The 18,365-nt window shown below is 51.1% G+C and overlaps 1 protein-coding gene across 1 annotated transcript in view; it reads right to left on the bottom strand.

Moving 5' to 3' along the window:
• The window catches only part of SLC37A1 (solute carrier family 37 member 1), a 198,728-nt gene extending 182,303 nt beyond the window's left edge, over positions 1 to 16,425 (bottom strand). The window contains exons 1-2 of the mRNA XM_086935868.1: positions 16,279 to 16,425; positions 5,671 to 6,134 (exon numbers count right to left, since the gene is read on the bottom strand). Of these exons, the coding sequence (XP_086791994.1) occupies positions 5,671 to 5,726 (56 nt within the window). The 5' untranslated portion in view covers positions 5,727 to 6,134; positions 16,279 to 16,425. The remainder of the gene's footprint in view (positions 1 to 5,670; positions 6,135 to 16,278) is intronic.
• Between the last annotated feature and the right edge of the window lie 1,940 nt (positions 16,426 to 18,365).

Below are 18,365 nucleotides of genomic sequence, written 5' to 3'. Positions count from 1 at the left end.
GGGGAGGCGAGCGGATTCGAGCAGCTGCTAAAAGCAGCAGGGAAGGGAGGCGAGCAACTACGAAAACACGACCACGTCTCTCCGAGGCAAGGAGACAATGCCTCGGAGAAACGCACGGCCATTTTCGGGATCGGGGGCGTGTTTTTGCGCCCTGAGTGACAGACGACGTCACAGGGCTAAAGAATGCAAAAAATCACGCCCCCGAATCCGAAAAAGACGGAGCTTCTTTGGATGGACGGCTCTCTCCTTCAATGGCTGGCCTCCTTTTAGGAAGCCAGCCAATGGAGAACGAGCAAAAAGAGGGAGGGATAAATGCAGCACTCTAAGAATCATTAGATCTCCGACATCCGGTTTCTGCCTTACGGCAGAACCGATAGTCCTCGACCTAAAAACCATAAACATAAGCAAAACATACATTTTACATCACCTTCTAAATGATTATTGATAAGAGAAAGGGGAAATAGATTATAAAAACATCACAATGGAGGCCTCCTTCCCTTACCTCCCTTCCTACAAAAACCTAGAAAAAACCCTAGCAGAGCTAATGTCCCGGAAAGGACATTGAGCATTATTACTGTGGCCCCCCTGGAAGCCTCACTCCCCCCCCCCCCCCGCTCCCCCCTCCCAGAGCAGGCAGTGATGATTACCGGAAGGGAGGGGTGACGCGAGCAAGGGATGACACGGGGACGGAGCGCTGAAAGTCAAAGAAAAAAAGAGTCCCCGGATGTCAGCGGCGGAAGCCCCGCCCGAGTCATCAATTCAGCAAAACAGTAAAGAGATGCGGGTCTAACAAGGAATAGGGAGGGAAGTCATCCAATAGGAAGGATGGGAATAAACTCATCCAATCAGGAGCCGAGGAGTGTCCCAAGGCCCAGGATAGGTGCGCTGTGATGAAGCGGAGACAGAAGGTCTTTGACAGCAGACATCCAAAGCTGACTGCAGGTGAGACCTAACAGGGTAAACGGGAGGAGACAGCAGGAATAGAAGAGAGCTCAGAACGACTGAAGACAGCGGCTGGCAGAGGGGTGGGTGCAAAAGAAGGAAGGTCGTGTGCCAGGCAAGAGGCCAGGGTGAGGCGCGCACAGGGCAGGTGTCTGTGGGGCTGGGTCCCACCAGTCTGAAGGGATACAGGGGAAGAGAGAATGGGTAAAAGAACACAATAAGAGCGGTTTTACGGCGCCCGATAAAAAACGGGAGGTATAATTAACAGTTTAAATAGCAATTTGATATTTGAGAACACACCAACTTTTGGTTTGGGAGCAGAGGAAAAGCACAGGCCAATGTCAAAGGTTAAACTTGAGATCTCACCCTCTATTGTCACTCGGTGGGAGTGCGACAGGCTTGTTTCTTGCACATATCTTGATTCATTGCTGTGAGGCACCTGGAGGCCTCTATCAAGTCTGCATCACCAGCGTTTTGCGTAGTAATACCAGTAAAATATTAAAATGTTCTATAACTGCAGGGGAGGTCTTTAAATTTCTCTATAACTTCTGCCCTCGGCAGTTCCTGGATCTCCCTTCATGAGACCTCAGCACTGACACCTACAGCACACACACAGCTACAGGCCCTGACACAGGCCTCATAATAAGCCTTTCTGCACCAATGGGCTGAAACGTGTCGACACGCAGTCAGAGTCTGGTCTGCCTTTTTGGTTTCTGGATATAGGCTTTGACAATACAACAAGGCACTTGCAGTTTAGCTTTTCCCTTTTTAGTTAATCACAGACTTGCCTTTTTTAAATGTTTTTCACACATGGGTATGGCAAACAAAGTCTGGCTAAACACCTTGGCAACATAGAAGTACCGTAGAATAATGATATACTACTTTTAACCGAAAACAGAGGACTTTCCATTACCATTCGGCTGTAAAGCGGGCCCAAGTCTCGAAAGAGAAGCTTGCATTGGCTCTCTGTCAGGGGCAGCATAAAGTTCACACGTTTAAAAAAAAATAGTTTTTATTAAACAATTTTCCAATTCTGACCAAATCCTAAGCCACCCCCCCCCCACAGCTGGTGGCATCTCATTAATACATATATATATAATTCATTCGTAAGAAGCATCTTCTTTAAACATATTAACTTGGATTCAGTTCATAAAACGAACTCAAATACAGTATGAGAAAATGCGGCGAATGTCTAAGCACGCCTAGCTACCCCCGTACCCTAAAGTGCCCGTGCAATAGCAGCAACCTTCTAGTGGTCAGGCCAAACCGCCCCCTCATTCTGCCAGTTTTCGACCCACTCCGTCAAGGGAGCCCAGATTCCCAGGCCTTTACGCTGTTGACGGTCACCCTTTCTTGCGCACACCGCTTTCTCTAGATCGTAGACCGCCAAAAACCGGGTCAACCATTGCTGAAACCCCAGAGGGTTAGGATCAAACCCCGCTGAAGCGAAACACAACCTCAAGACAGCCAGAGCTATGGAAATCAAATCTCGCCTTTCCACACCTGCATCTTACCCCAATACTCCTAATAAAATCGAGGCAGGAGATGGAGAAATTTCCACATTCAACTCCTCACAAAAAAAATGAAGAGATTTCTTGCCTCAGTTTTGCAAGCTCACTACCCGAAGCAAAGATATGGACAATGTCTGCTCCATATAAAGCGCATCGGGGGCAACAAGTTCCTTTTCCCTGCCCCACTTAGCAACCCTATATGGAGTATAACAAACAAAGAAAACACATCTTATAGTATTGCACTTGCAATCGTGCAGGTATTAGAATGTCTTCCGCGGAGTCAAAAGATTGAAAGAACATTGTATCCGTTATCCCAACCTTTTCTCGCCACTTCTGGGAATATTTATCCAGATCACCTTTCATTGCGGAGTTCACAAGATGACAGATTACACCAATCGACCACTACCGCACATTTGGAAAATCCAGTTCGACCACCCCCTTTTCTTAACAAAAGTCTCTCACTTGGGGGAATTTAAAAATATCACTCCAGCCAACACTAAATTTATTTTTAAGACCGTCAAATGAGGTTAGACCCATGAGGAATAAAAGAAATCCCACCCTACACAGCCCTATCTTGACCCGTCTATTTATTAGTTGATCCCTAAAAATCCCTAGTAAATTTGCGTTGTTTGCCAAAGGCGTCTAAAAATTAAATCTTCCAGGTCCCAACAATCTCTGAGCAGCACTTCATACCTTGAAAGCCCCATGAAGGGTCTTAAAACATACTTTTTTATAAGTCTATAATTTGCTGCACCATAAGCAACCCCCAACCCTCTTTCCCCATTACTGATTCATACGGTGAGGGCACGCAGCCTACTACTGTCCCTTCCTTTGGGTATTTGTGCAACAAGTCTACGCGGTGTAGCAGAGAGGTGGCCCAGCAGTATAGTTTCACATTGGGAAAAGCCCAGCCTCCTCTCTCTTTTGGTAATGTAAGGAATTTAAGCACCCTTCTAGGTCTAGTGTGGGCAGTAGAAACCGCGAGAAAAGGTACAAATTTCTTAAGCCACTGAGCAGACAATTCTAACAGAATGGCCTGAAAAAAAAGAATCTTGGGAAGAAAAGCAACTTTACGACTTTACATCCACCCACTATGGATAGATGAAGGTTGTTTAATCTACCTAGATCCTGTTTCATTTCATATAAAAGGGGCTCTGTATTATCTTTAAGTATATTATCTATTTCTGCCTAGATGCTAACTCCCAGATATATCGCTTTATCCACGACCCACTCATCGTGTAATTTTATTTTCTCATTGATAACCACCCGGGTCTTATTTTTGTTTATCGCGTAGCCAGAGAACCTCCCACATTTTACTGCCTCGTCTCCCACCTCTCCTTGAGTGGCACTTAAGGGATCAGCAGTCACCAGGTTAATATCATCGGCATACGCCAACACCTGGGTTCCCACCCTTGTATCTGAATCCGCCCATTTACTTTTCTGGCCGTCGGGCGGCATGCTACCGGACTGGTGGACCAACAGGGGGGGGAGCATAGAGCCGTGATCTCACTCAGACGCCATCTTGCCTGTAAAGTTCACAACTGTGCCTCATTTTCAGATACTGGGACAGGCTTACCCAGTATATGTAGGCGCCATTGAACCTCCCAGGAATGGAATACCACGCCACTCGAGCTATATCAGGATACCCCAGCCAGGAGGTTTCAAATGGAAACATAGGATTTCTTTAGTTCTTTTTCAACCCCCCCCCAACCCCCATGCAGGTGAATAATATCCCACTACACTGGTGTACAATCAAGCAAACAAGCCAGCCTCTCCCATGAGTGAAATACAAACTACCTGGAAGGAACAAGCCCCAGCCACGGATATACAGTGCGTCATGCGATGAATCCATCACCGGGAAAACAATGCTCCAGAGCTTTCCTTTCACAAATAAATGTAATCCAGTATACGCACACAAAACACCAACGGCGGACTCAAATAGCCGCACTGCACACAATGTTTCAATCGATTACGGCCGCGTGCACTTTCTTTTCCGTCACCTGCCGTCATTTGGAAATTTTTAATCCAATTATAAATGGACTGGTGCACCTGGAGATATTGTCATCCACAAATTCTCAGTTGTGTTTAAAGTAGGCCTGGGTGTAGTTCGCAGAGTTTTGCTATGCGGAACTTCGCAAAGTTACAAAAAAACTCTGCGAAGTTCCGCGAGTGGCGGAGTGCAGTGCGAACTGCAGTTTGTGTTGGTATTCCTGCAGCTCAGGTAGAAATTCTACCCGAGCGGCAGCTCGCACACTTACCATTTGTGTTGGCGAGCGGGGAAAAAACTCTGCTGCACATCACGAAGCAGAGTTTTCTGCACTTGGCGAGCTCCGTGGAGTACAGAAAACTCTGCAAACTCCGCGAACAGAGCGAAGTTCCCCGCCCAGGCCTAGTTTAAAGATGTTTTTATTCTTCCTTTAATTCATATACATAAAAGCATTTCTATATCCATAAAAACATCAAGCCAACATGTTTCGTTCAAAAAGGTCTTGAACTTCATCAGGGCTCAACTGTATTCACATTCTTGGTACTCCCAGTGCGGAGATTTCTTTAAAATCAGTCCAAGGAATTTCATAAATTACATCAGGTGAGTGTTAGATGAACCTCACGATCATGAGTGGGGTCCATCAAAGGGCATATTCGTCCTGTTCAATAATATACTGGGAAATAGTATCTCTCGGATGATAGGTTAGTTCGCATCAAACTCCGAATGCCTTGCTTGTCACCATGGACAAAAGGCGTTGGCTTGATGCTCTTATGTATGGAAACATGCGTTTATGCATATGAATTAAAGGAAGAATAAAAGCATCTTTAAACACAACTGAGGATTTGTGGATAAAATATTTCCGGGTGCACCATTCCATTTATAATTGGATTCAAATGTTATCTAGTACTGCAGCTCAAAGCAGTTAATTGAACTGGACACAGGTTTCAGCTCCCAAAATGGGGTCTTTGTTAAATTAAAATCCAGGGCTTAAGGCATTGTATAAGCCTGTGGCATGGAATCATTTAGCCACTTGGCTTTGGTGACATGTTTCAGTCAGTAATATAAAGTCCATGGCCTTCAGCTGGGTTTGGTGAACAGCGTGGAGTGTGACCACTTGTTATATATGAAGGTCAACTGCACCCACAAAAACTTTAAATGCATTATAACTGGAAAAGCAGTATCTCAGCGTCATTAAATGAAAAACAATTATTAATAACATCTGGGACTCACCACTGGTCTCTGGAGAAAAGGGTGATGCATTGGATTCCAGGGGGCAGCGCGGCCATGGACACTAGAGGTGAAGACGAGAAGGGTGGACGGACTCCTGGGCTTTCACAGATCACACAAGAGCGTTACTTAAATATTCTTCTGCAGGGGTCCCAGAGCACAGAGGAGACGTGGCTGCCAAGCTCTGGAGAGAACGCCTACTCACGCCAAGGTCCCTAGAGAGGAGTGAAGGCAGGAGATGATGGTGATGCAAAACACGAGGTCAGAGGTAGGTGGTGCCACCGTGCTCAGGGTCCACAGGAGGAGATGATGGTGCAGAAGGGGACTTTATCATCAATAGAAGAAGAGGCAGCACATGGGTCCACTGGAGGCGATGTTGTGCACAAGAGAAGATCAGAGGCAGGGTTGAGCCGCAGGAGGTAGAGTTTGTGTAGAGTTGGTTTCAGATTTTCTTGGGGTGGAAGCACCTACACAAGAAAAAGACATGCAGTTAAGGGGGAAAGAAGAGAAGGCAGCAAAAGGGCGGACACTTGGTCACGTTAGCAAATGGGATCTTCTGGCACAGAAACACCAACCTTCCTCCCATTTCCGATTAAAACACCTTGGACCGGATTGCGATGGAGGAGATTCTCATGGTCCCTCAGCTTCTGATGGAGTGATCCATCCTACTCACTCACAGGCTCCTACACCATCTCGTGGCGGGGCACTCCATCTGATCAAAACCCCACAGGCTCTGGCACCATCTTGAGATGGAGCGATCCATCTACTCAACGCTCCCAGGATCCTACAGCAGCCCATAATATTCACTCAATCGACTCAATCTGGCACCACCTCAAAGTAGAGTGACCCATCGACTCAACACTGAAAGCCCCTTATACCGTTGCATTGTCTCCGCTCAATGACCACAGACTATGACACCATCTCATGGTCCGCACTCAACCCACCAATCTTGCAGGGTCTGACACCATCCCATGATTCCCCCTCCATCTACTCAACACTTGCATTGTCTCTGCTCCATCCACTCAATGACCACAGACTATGACACCATCTCATGGTCCGCGCTCAACCCACCAATCTTGCAGGGTCTGACACCATCCCATGATTCCCCCTCCATCTACTCAACACTTGCATTGTCTCTGCTCCATCCACTCAATGACCACAGACTATGACACCATCTCATGGTCCGCGCTCCACCCACCAATCTTGCAGGGTCTGACACCATCCCATGATTCCCCCTCCATCTACTCAACACTTGCATTGTCTCCACTCCATCCACTCAATGACTACAGACTATGACACCATCTCATGGTCCGCGCTCAACCCACCAATCTTGCAGGGTCTGACACCATCCCATGATTCCCCTCCATCTACTCAACACTTGCATTGTCTCTGCTCCATCCACTCAATGACCACAGACTATGACACCATCTCATGGTCCGCGCTCCACCCACCAATCTTGCAGGGTCTGACACCATCCCATGATTCCCCCTCCATCTACTCAACACTTGCATTGTCTCCGCTCCATCCACTCAATGACCACAGACTATGACACCATCTCATGGTCCGCGCTCAACCCACCAATCTTGCAGGGTCTGACACCATCCCATGATTCCCCCTCCATCTACTCAACACTTGCATTGTCTCTGCTCCATCCACTCAATGACCACAGACTATGACACCATCTCATGGTCCGCGCTCCACCCACCAATCTTGCAGGGTCTGACACCATCCCATGATTCCCCCTCCATCTACTCAACACTTGCATTGTCTTCGCTCCATCCACTCAATGACACCATCTCATGGTCCGCGCTCCACCCACCAATCTTGCAGGGTCTGACACCATCCCATGATTCCCCCTCCATCTACTCAACACTTGCATTGTCTACGCTCCATCCACTCAATGACCACAGACTATGACACCATCTCATGGTCCGCGCTCAACCCACCAATCTTGCAGGGTCTGACACCATCCCATGATTCCCCCTCCATCTACTCAACACTTGCATTGTCTCTGCTCCATCCACTCAATGACCACAGACTATGACACCATCTCATGGTCCGCGCTCCACCCACCAATCTTGCAGGGTCTGACACCATCCCATGATCCCCCTCCATCTACTCAACACTTGCATTGTCTCTGCTCCATCCACTCAATGACCACAGACTATGACACCATCTCATGGTCCACGCTCCACCCACCAATCTTGCAGGGTCTGACACCATCCCATGATTCCCCCTCCATCTACTCAACACTTGCATTGTCTCTGCTCCATCCACTCAATGACCACAGACTATGACACCATCTCATGGTCCGCGCTCCACCCACCAATCTTGCAGGGTCTGACACCATCCCATGATTCCCCCTCCATCTACTCAACACTTACATTGTCTCCGCTCCATCCACTCAATGACCACAGACTATGACACCATCTCATGGTCCGCGCTCAACCCACCAATCTTGCAGGGTCTGACACCATCCCATGATTCCCCCTCCATCTACTCAACACTTGCATTGTCTCTGCTCCATCCACTCAATGACCACAGACTATGACACCATCTCATGGTCCGCGCTCCACCCACCAATCTTGCAGGGTCTGACACATCCCATGATTCCCCCTCCATCTACTCAACACTTGCATTGTCTCTGCTCCATCCACTCAATGACCACAGACTATGACACCATCTCATGGTCCGCGCTCCACCCACCAATCTTGCAGGATCTGACACCATCCCATGATTCCCTCTCCATCTACTCAACACTCACAGTCTGACACTATCTCATAATAACTGCTGTATATACTTAATGACCACTTGCTCTGACGCCATCTCATAGTAGCATGCTCAACATACTCAATTTTATAGAGCTTTACCACCATCTCATTGTCTTCGATCCATCTAGTCAATACCGACAGGCTCAGAAGCCACCTAGTGGTCCTTGCTCCATCCACCCAGCACACAAGCTCCGACACATCTCATGATTTCTGCCCCATCCGCTCAACACGAAGGGGCTCTGACACTATCTCATGGACTCAGCTCCATCTACTCATGTAGTAAAGTAGCATCTGCTTCTATGGTTACCCACACTTTTTGCCTGGTGCTAAGCTGTTATTGACTAGTCTGACTGGGATCCTGCTAATCGGGACCCTGGTCTCTCTGCTTTCTCCCTAAATTGGTATGTTTAGTACTTAAGTACACCCCAGAGTGGAAAATGGGGTACCCTTGTCAGTCCCTAGTATATGGTACTAAGGTACCCAGGGCATAGGTACCCCAGAGATCCCCCATGGGATGAAGCATGCATTATGCCACCCATGGGAGACCACTCAAACTGTAACTGCAGGCCTGCCATTGGAGCCTGTGTGAGCGGGTGCTAGCACCACTTACGAAACATATAGGTTTCCTATATCTAGGCTCACTGCACTTTTGTTCTAAAAGTCACCCCTATAGCAGGTCTTTGCAATCCTGAAGGCAGGGTGTTTGGTTCCAAGTGAGAGGGTGCTCCTGCATGAGCAGGATACCCCTACAGCCTACGGAGTCCATTCTCCCGGGTTTAAAGTGAAGCAGCCATATACCATATAGAGGGACACCTCCTAATGACGCAATGACCATCTCAAAACTGGCAGCAACAAATCCTATCATGTTTGGTATCAAACATGTTGGATTCATACCCCCACGCTGTAAACGGTGTGGGAGGTATGATTCCAAGCACTGGAAGAGCCCTCCATTAGGCTCTCGGTGTTCCCGGTACCAGCCTTCTTGACCTGGACAGCACAACATGGTGCTGTCAACCAGAGACATGATTCTGTCCTCCTACTGCTGAGCCAAGCTCAAGCAGGGGAAGGCAGAACAATAGGCATACTGTCACAGGGAGGTGTGACCACCTTCCAGACAGGATTTAGTGTATTGGGATGGGTGGGTGCGCTTGCCAGCACCACTCAGCCTGCTAAAGGGGCCCATTTGTTGTCCCTGTGCATAGTCCAGTCCAAACCAGTCCTGGGAGCCGTGGGTTGCCGCTCTGACGTGAAACTGGACAAAGGACTTGGGAGTAACCTCCCCCCTGTCCAGGGAGCGTCCCCTGAATCTTCCGAACACTTTCCCTAGGGTACTTAAGGGCTTACCTGGGTGTAGGTCCCTAGATTTGTCATGGGATAAGATTCATATCAGACACCACTGCTCTTCGACCGTCTGGGCACTCTGGACTTCGCTGGACTTTGCTTGGGCCTGACTTCCTCTCCCTTCCAGTCTGCTGCATCGTCTGCGCCTGCGCTCCGTACAGGACCCTTCCAAGCCCTGTGCAGCATCAAAGACACTTGAAGAAAAATGCCTTGGAGTGAAGGAGCCACTCCCCTGCATTCGCAGGCACCGCAACTAAGACAACAGGTCTGCTGATCCTGAGCTCCTCCGGACTCCGAGAGGCTCTGCTCACCGGTGGTGGTTTTCCACAGCTCCCGAGGCCTGCCATGCCCTCTCACCAAGTTTGAGGCCAGTATCCCTCGTGGGGATTGCAATATCTCTGTGCATCGCATCAACTTGTAGTTGCAAAGGCTTGTTGACTTCTTTCCAAGAAGATCTTCGGGCTCCAAGTAGCCCCAACCTCAGGGATCAGCCGTCACATTGCGACAAGCAAAAGTTACTCCGTATCCACATTAAATCCAAAAAACTCTGCACTATATATTAATATAAAATCAGTTAGGAATTGTAATAGCAGAGAACAAGGGTGGTCTGTGTCTTAATTTGTATTCCTTCCAAATCACACAGATTACAAGAAGGTCTGACGCAGAGGTAAAACCAATTCTTTATTGACCATTCATAAGAGTTTCAAGTTGTTTGTTACCTAAACAATTTATCATTCCTTTCAGCCAACCTGTTTCATTCTTTTTGAACTTCTTCAGGGCTTCAAAAACCATGTGATGTCATCATATACATAAAGATGATAAATCTCAGGTCACCAATGTTTAAATCACACTGCGTTTATCCTTCTCTGTTAGAGTCATGGGTGTGTGCCCGTATCATATCACGCTCCCTGAACATATAGACACGCACCACGCGTGTTCTCTGTCTGACTGATTTAATCATAATGTTTTTCAGTGCCTAGTTTTGACACCACCTCAGGGTCACGCAACAGTGGCATTTCAGATGGATTCCTACAAGAATACTGTGGGAGATTACTGTTCTACAAAAGCTTAAATGTCAAGTACAACATTATATTTATATTTGAAATTCTCACCCCTCAAGCCAGGGGCTCACACTACAAGATATCAGACACTCCACAACCCCTGAGACTCACACACCATGCATGAGCTGTCCTGACAACTCAATAGCCTGTTTTTTCATCCAAGAGTTGTTCTTTCACCTTAATTCAGAGGCCCACAGACCAAGAGATGGCCTTCCATCTCACCGCAGGGGTCCACAGACCAAGAGATGGCCTCCCGCCTCAATGCAGAGGCCCACAGACCAAGAGATGGCCTTCCATCTCACCGCAAAGGCCCACAGACCAAGAGATGGCCTTCCATCTCACCGCAGAGGCCCACAGACCAAGAGATGGCCTTCCATCTCACCGCAGAGGCCCACAGACCAAGAGATGGCCTTCCATCTCACCGTAGAGGCCCACAGACCAAGAGATGGCCTTCCATCTCACCGCAGAGACCCACAGACCAAGAGATGGCCTTCCATCTCACCGTAGAGGCCCACAGACCAAGAGATGGCCTTCCATTACACCGCAGAGGCCCACAGACCAAGAGACTGCCTTCCATCTCACCGCAGAGGCCCACAGACCAAGAGATGGCCTTCCATCTCACAGCAGAGGCCCACAGACCAAGAGATGGCTTTCCATCTCACCGCAGAGGCCCACAGACCAAGAGATGGCATTCCATCTCACCGTAGACCCCCACAGACCAAGAGATGGCCTTCCATCTCACCGCAAAGGCCCACAGACCAAGAGATGGCCTTCCATCTCACCGCAAAGGCCCACAGACCAAGAGACTGCCTTCCATCTCACCGCAGAGACCCACAGACCAAGAGATGGCCTTCCATCTCACCGCAAAGGCCCGCAGACCAAGAGATGGCCTTCCATCTCACCGCAGAGGCCCACAGACCAAGAGATGGCCTTCCATCTCACCGCAGAGGCCCACAGACCAAGAGATGGCCTTCCATCTCACCGCAGAGGCCCACAGACCAAGAGATGGCCTTCCATCTCACCGCAGAGGCCCACAGACCAAGAGATGGCCTTCCATCTCACCGCAAAGGCTCACAGACCAAGACCAAGACCACAGACCAAGCAATGGCATTCCATCTCAATCCAGAGGCCCACAGACCAAGAGATGGCCTCACACCTCAATCCAGAGGCCCACAGACCAAGAGATGGCCTCACACCTCGATCCAGAGGCCCACAGACCAAGAGATGGCCTTCCATCTCACCGCAAAGGCCCACAGACCAAGAGATGGCCTCACACCTCGATCCAGAGGCCCACAGAACAAGAGATGGCCTTCCATCTCACCGCAGAGGCCCACAGACCAAGAGATGGCCTTCCATCTCACTGCAGAGGCCCACAGACCAAGAGATGGCCTTCCATCTTAACGCAGAGGCCCACAGACCAAGAGATGTCCTAAACCCTCATGTCCAATCCCATACCATCAGATCCTGAACCCTCACCACATGGACCCAAGGGGACATTAGATTTATTGGACCTCAACACAGAGACTCAACAATATAGATATGTTAAACACCTCACACTAGTCATGACACTTCCTGGCATGGACTCATAACATGAGATACCCCGACCCCTCCTGGACTCACACCATGAGATACCCCGACCCCTCCTGGACTCACACCATGAGATACCCGACCCCTCGTGACCCCTCCTGGACTCACATGAGAAACCCCGACCCCTCCTGGACTCACACCATGAGATACCCGACCCCTCGTGACCCCTCCTGGACTCACATGAGAAACCCCGACCCCTCCTGGACTCACACCATGAGATACACCGACCCCTCCTGGACTCACACCATGAGATACCCGACCCCTCGTGACCCCTCCTGGACCTTGATGAGAAACCCCGACCCCTCCTGGACTCACACCATAAGATACCCCGACCCCTCGTGGACTCACACCATGAGATACCCTGACCCCTCCTCGACTCAAACCATGAGATACCCCGACCACTCCTGGACTCAAACCATGAGATACCCTGACCCCCCTGGACTCACACCATGAGATACCCGACCCCTTGTGACCACTCCTGGACTCACACACAATGAGATACCTCGACCCCTCCTGGACTCACATGAGATACCCTGACCCCTCCTGGACTCACACCATGAGATACCCTGACCCCCCTGGACTCACACCATGAGATACCCGACCCCTTGTGACCACTCCTGGACTCACACACAATGAGATACCTCGACCCCTCCTGGACTCACATGAGATACCCTGACCCCTCCTGGACTCACATCATGAGATACCCAGACCCCTCCTGGACTCACATGAGATACCCCGACCCCTCCCGGACTCACACCATGAGATACCCGACCCCTCCTGGACTCACACACAATGAGATACCCTGACCCCTCCTGGACTTGCATCATGAGATACCCCGACCCCTCCTGGACTCACACACAATGAGATACCTCGACCCCTCCTGGACTCACATGAGATACCCTGACCCCTCCTGGACTCACATCATGAGACACCCCGACCCCTCCCGGACTCACACCATGAGATACCCGACCCCTCCTGAACTCACACACCATGAGATACCCTGACCCCTCCTGGACTTGCATCATGAGATACCCCGACCCCTCCTGGACTCACACACAATGAGATACCTCGACCCCTCCTGGACTCACATGAGATACCCTGACCCCTCCTGGACTCACATCATGAGATACCCAGACCCCTCCTGGACTCACATGAGATACCCCGACTCCTCCCGGACTCACACCATGAGATACCCGACCCCTCCTGGACTCACACACCATGAGATACCCTGACCCCTCCTGGACTTGCATCATGAGATACCCCGACCCCTCCTGGACTCACACCATGAGATACCCTGACCCCTCTTGGACTCACATGAGATACCCCGACCCCTCCCGGACTCACACCATGAGATACCCTGACCCCTCCTGGACTCACACCATGAGATACCCCGGCCCCTCCTGGACTCACACACCATGAGATACCCTGACCTCCCCTGGACTCACATGAGATACCCCGACCCCTCCTGGACTCACACCATGAGATACCCGGCCCCCCCTGGACTCACATGAAATACCCTGACCCCTCCTGGACTCACACCATGAGATACCCTGACCCCTCCTGGACTCACACCATGAGATACCACGACCCCTCCTGGACTCACACCATGAGATACCCCGACCCCTCCCAGACTCACACCATGAGATACCCCAACCCCTCCTGGACTCACACCGTGAGATACCCTGACCCCTCCTGGACTCACACCATGAGATACCCCGAGCCCTCCTGGACTCACACCATGAGATACCCCGACCCCTCCTGGACTCACACCATGAGATACCCTGACGCCTCCCGGACTCACACCATGAGATACCCTAACCCCTCCTGGACTCACACACCATGAGATACCCCGACCCCCCTGGACTCACACACCATGAGATACTCTGACCCCTCCTGGACTCACACCATGAGATACCCCGACCCCTCCTTGACTCACACCATGAGATACCCCGACCCCTCCTGGACTCACACACCATGAGATACCCTGACCCCTCCTGGACTCACATGAGATACCCCAACCCCTCGTGGACTCACACCATGAGATACCCTGACCCCTCCTGGACTCGCATCATGAGATACCCAGACCCCTCCCGGACTCACACCAGGAGATACCCTGAACCCTCCTGGACTCACACCATGAGATACCCCGACCCCTCCTGGACTCACACCATGAGATACCCTGACCCCTCTTGGACTCACATCATGAGATACCCTGAACCCTCCTGGACTCACATGAGATACCCTGACCCCTCCCGGACTCACACCATGAGATACCCAGACCCCTCCCGGATTCACACCAGGAGATACCCCGACCCCTCCGGGACTCACACCATGAGATACCCCGACCCCTCCTGGACTCACACCATGAGATACCCTGACCCCTCCTGGACTCACACCATGAGATACCCTGACCCCTCTTGGACTCACACCATGAGATACCCTGACCCCTCCTGGACTCACAGACCATGAGATACCCTGACCCCTCCTTGACTCACATCATGAGATACCCCGACCCCTCCCGGACTCACACCATGAGATACCCGACCCCTCCTGGACTCACACACCATGAGATACCCTGACCCCTCCTGGACTTGCATCATGAGATACCCCGACCCCTCCTGGACTCACACACAATGAGATACCTCGACCCCTCCTGGACTCACATGAGATACCCTGACCCCTCCTGGACTCACATCATGAGATACCCAGACCCCTCCTGGACTCACATGAGATACCCCGACTCCTCCCGGACTCACACCATGAGATACCCGACCCCTCCTGGACTCACAGACCATGAGCTACCCTGACCCCTCCTGGACTTGCATCATGAGATACCCCTCCTGGACTCACACCATGAGATACCCGGCCCCCCCTGGACTCACATAAGATACCCTGAATCCTCCCGGACTCACACCATGAGATACCCTGACCCCTCTTGGACTCACATGAGATACCCCGACCCCTCCCGGACTCACACCATGAGATACCCTGACCCCTCCTGGACTCACACCATGAGATACCCCGGCCCCTCCTGGACTCACACACCATGAGATACCCTGACCTCCCCTGGACTCACATGAGATACCCCGACCCCTCCTGGACTCACACCATGAGATACCCGGCCCCCCCTGGACTCACATGAAATACCCTGACCCCTCCTGGACTCACACCATGAGATACCCTGACCCCTCCTGGACTCACACCATGAGATACCCCGACCCCTCCTGGACTCACACCATGAGATACCCCGACCCCTCCCAGACTCACACCATGAGATACCCCAACCCCTCCTGGACTCACACCGTGAGATACCCTGACCCCTCCCAGACGCACACCGTGAGATACTCTGAACCCTCCTGGACTCACATGAGATACCCCGACCCCTCCCGGACTCACACCATGAGGTACCCAGACCCCTCCCGGATTCACACCAGGAGATACCCCGACCCCTCCGGGACTCACACCATGAGATACCCCGACCCCTCCTGGACTCACACCATGAGATACCCTGACCCCTCCTGGACTCACACCATGAGATACCCTGACCCCTCTTGGACTCACACCATGAGATACCCTGACCCCTCCTGGACTCACAGACCATGAGATACCCCGACCCCTCAAGGACTCACACCATGAGATACCCTGACCCCTCCTGGACTCACACCATGAGATACCCTGACCCCTCCTGGACTCACACCATGAGATACCCTGACCCCTCGTGACCCCTCCTGGACTGTCACACCCCGAGCTGCCAGCCCTCTCACCCCACAGATTCACTCATCGTGGTCTCGCCCTCCTGACACAGACCCCACCCGGGTACCCCGGCGGGTTGCGGCGCCGGCTGCACTGACCTGTGCGTGTGATGAGCGGGGCCTCCTCGTGGTGTCTCCTCGTCTGTCTCTCTCGGTCTCTCCTCCTACCCCTGTCTCTGTCTCTGCCCTTGCCTCTCTCTTGCAGCTCTGATGATCCGGGCAGTGAATAAACCCGAAGCCACTTCCTGGAAACGTCTTCCTCCTCCGCCCTCTCCACGCCCTCCGGTCCACACCCACCCGCGCGTGGAGGCACCTGCTGCCGGGTGCGTGAGGGGGGGAGCGGCGCACGCACCTCAGCGGAGACACCGCACGTGCGCACGAGCCAGAAATGTGCACACGCCTCACGTGCACACGCACCTCAGCGGGAGACACCGCACGTGCACACGAGCCTGAAATGTGCACACACCTCACGTGCACACGCCCCTCAACGGGAGACACCTAACGTGCACACGCACCTCAGCGGGAGACACCTTACGTGCACACGCACCTGAAATGTGCACACGAACCTCCACTATAGGCCCAAGACACGTGCGCACACCTCACGTACACTACACACACCTCAAGTGCACAACCACACACCTTACGTGCACACGAACCTCTTATATGAACACACTACACTTGCAGACACCTTACGTACAGCACACACACCATATGTGTATACGAACCTCTACTATAGGCACAAGACACGTGCACACGCCTCACGTACACAACACACACCTCATGTGCACACGCACACACCTTACGTTCACTCGAATCTCTTATATGAACACACTACATTTGCAGACACCTCACGTACAGCACACACACCTTATGTGCATACGAACCTCTACTATGGACGCACCACGTGGCTTGCGCAAAAGAACCTCAAATGTGGGTACACTTCACGTACACACGAAAGTCAGATACACACACCTTACGCTGGCACAAGACCTCACACGCACACAAACCTTCCGTACAACGCACAGCAGGTGCACAAGACCTCACACGCACACAAACCTTCCGTACAACGCACAGCAGGTGCACAAGACCTCACGCTGTCACTCACGTGTGCAGACATGCACCCGTACCTGTACAGCACTCACACCCTCAGTGTCACGACACAGGCACATACCTGTACAGCACGCCCACCCCTCAGTGTCACGACACACGCACATGCCTGTACAGCACTCACACCCTCAGTGTCACGACACACGCACATGCCTGTACAGCACTCACACCCTCAGTGTCACGACACACACACATGCCTGTACAGCACTCACACCCTCAGTGTCACGACACACGCACATACCTCTACAGCACTCACACCCTCAGTGTCACGACACACGCACATACCACACCCTCAGTGACGCAGACACTCACGGGCACACACACCGCTGCCAGGGCTGGGGGAGGTTACCAACAAATCAATACCTGGAAACGTGAACGCGACTCACAAGTAAAATGAAGTCCATTTATATTTTCATTTCGGATAAAATCTAGTATATTTTTTAAAGAGCTGAGTAAGTCAGGAAGCCTCTTCAAGGCACCAATAAACCAAGCATTGGCTTAGCCAATAGGTCTCGCCTTTGGGACCTTATGTGTTTAGCCAGAACTTTTGGCTATGTTCTAGAGCATTGTGGCTGCTGTGCATTATGTTGAAATCTTCCAATAAAAAGTGTTAAGCATTTATGTTCCCTTTATACAAACAAAGGCACCATTATATGCAACTGAAAAACCTGTTAAAAAAAGATTTTAACATAAAAATTGTCTTCTCCTTTTTTTTGGTGCTTGCACTGCTGGCAACTACTTCTTGCCTTTTCTCATGCTTGTGTGTTATCATTTTTTTGTTATGGGGGAGTGGGAAATAAATAACGGGGGAGTGGATGTTTGAAAACAGTAATTTAATTAGCACGCGAACAGCGGACAGACACTAGGGGAGAATCAACAGATGCCAGACTCCCAGGGCAGGCTGACGTGATGCTTAGGTGGTGCGCTGATGCAAAATGGTGGTGGTGAATGAGGTTTGGTGCTCAGATGGTGACACTATATGGTGTGGATTGGAGGTACGTTGTGGATTGTGGAGTTTTGGAGTTGAAATATGTTGTTTGGTGTGTGATTATGCAGTGTGTATTGGAAATGTGTGGAGT

Source organism: Lissotriton vulgaris, chromosome 8, assembly GCF_964263255.1.
Source record: "Lissotriton vulgaris chromosome 8, aLisVul1.2, whole genome shotgun sequence".
In the NCBI taxonomy this organism is placed as follows: Eukaryota; Metazoa; Chordata; class Amphibia; order Caudata; family Salamandridae; genus Lissotriton; species Lissotriton vulgaris.
The sequence above is the reverse complement of the archived record's forward strand: the minus strand, read 5'-3'. Positions and strand labels throughout refer to the sequence as shown.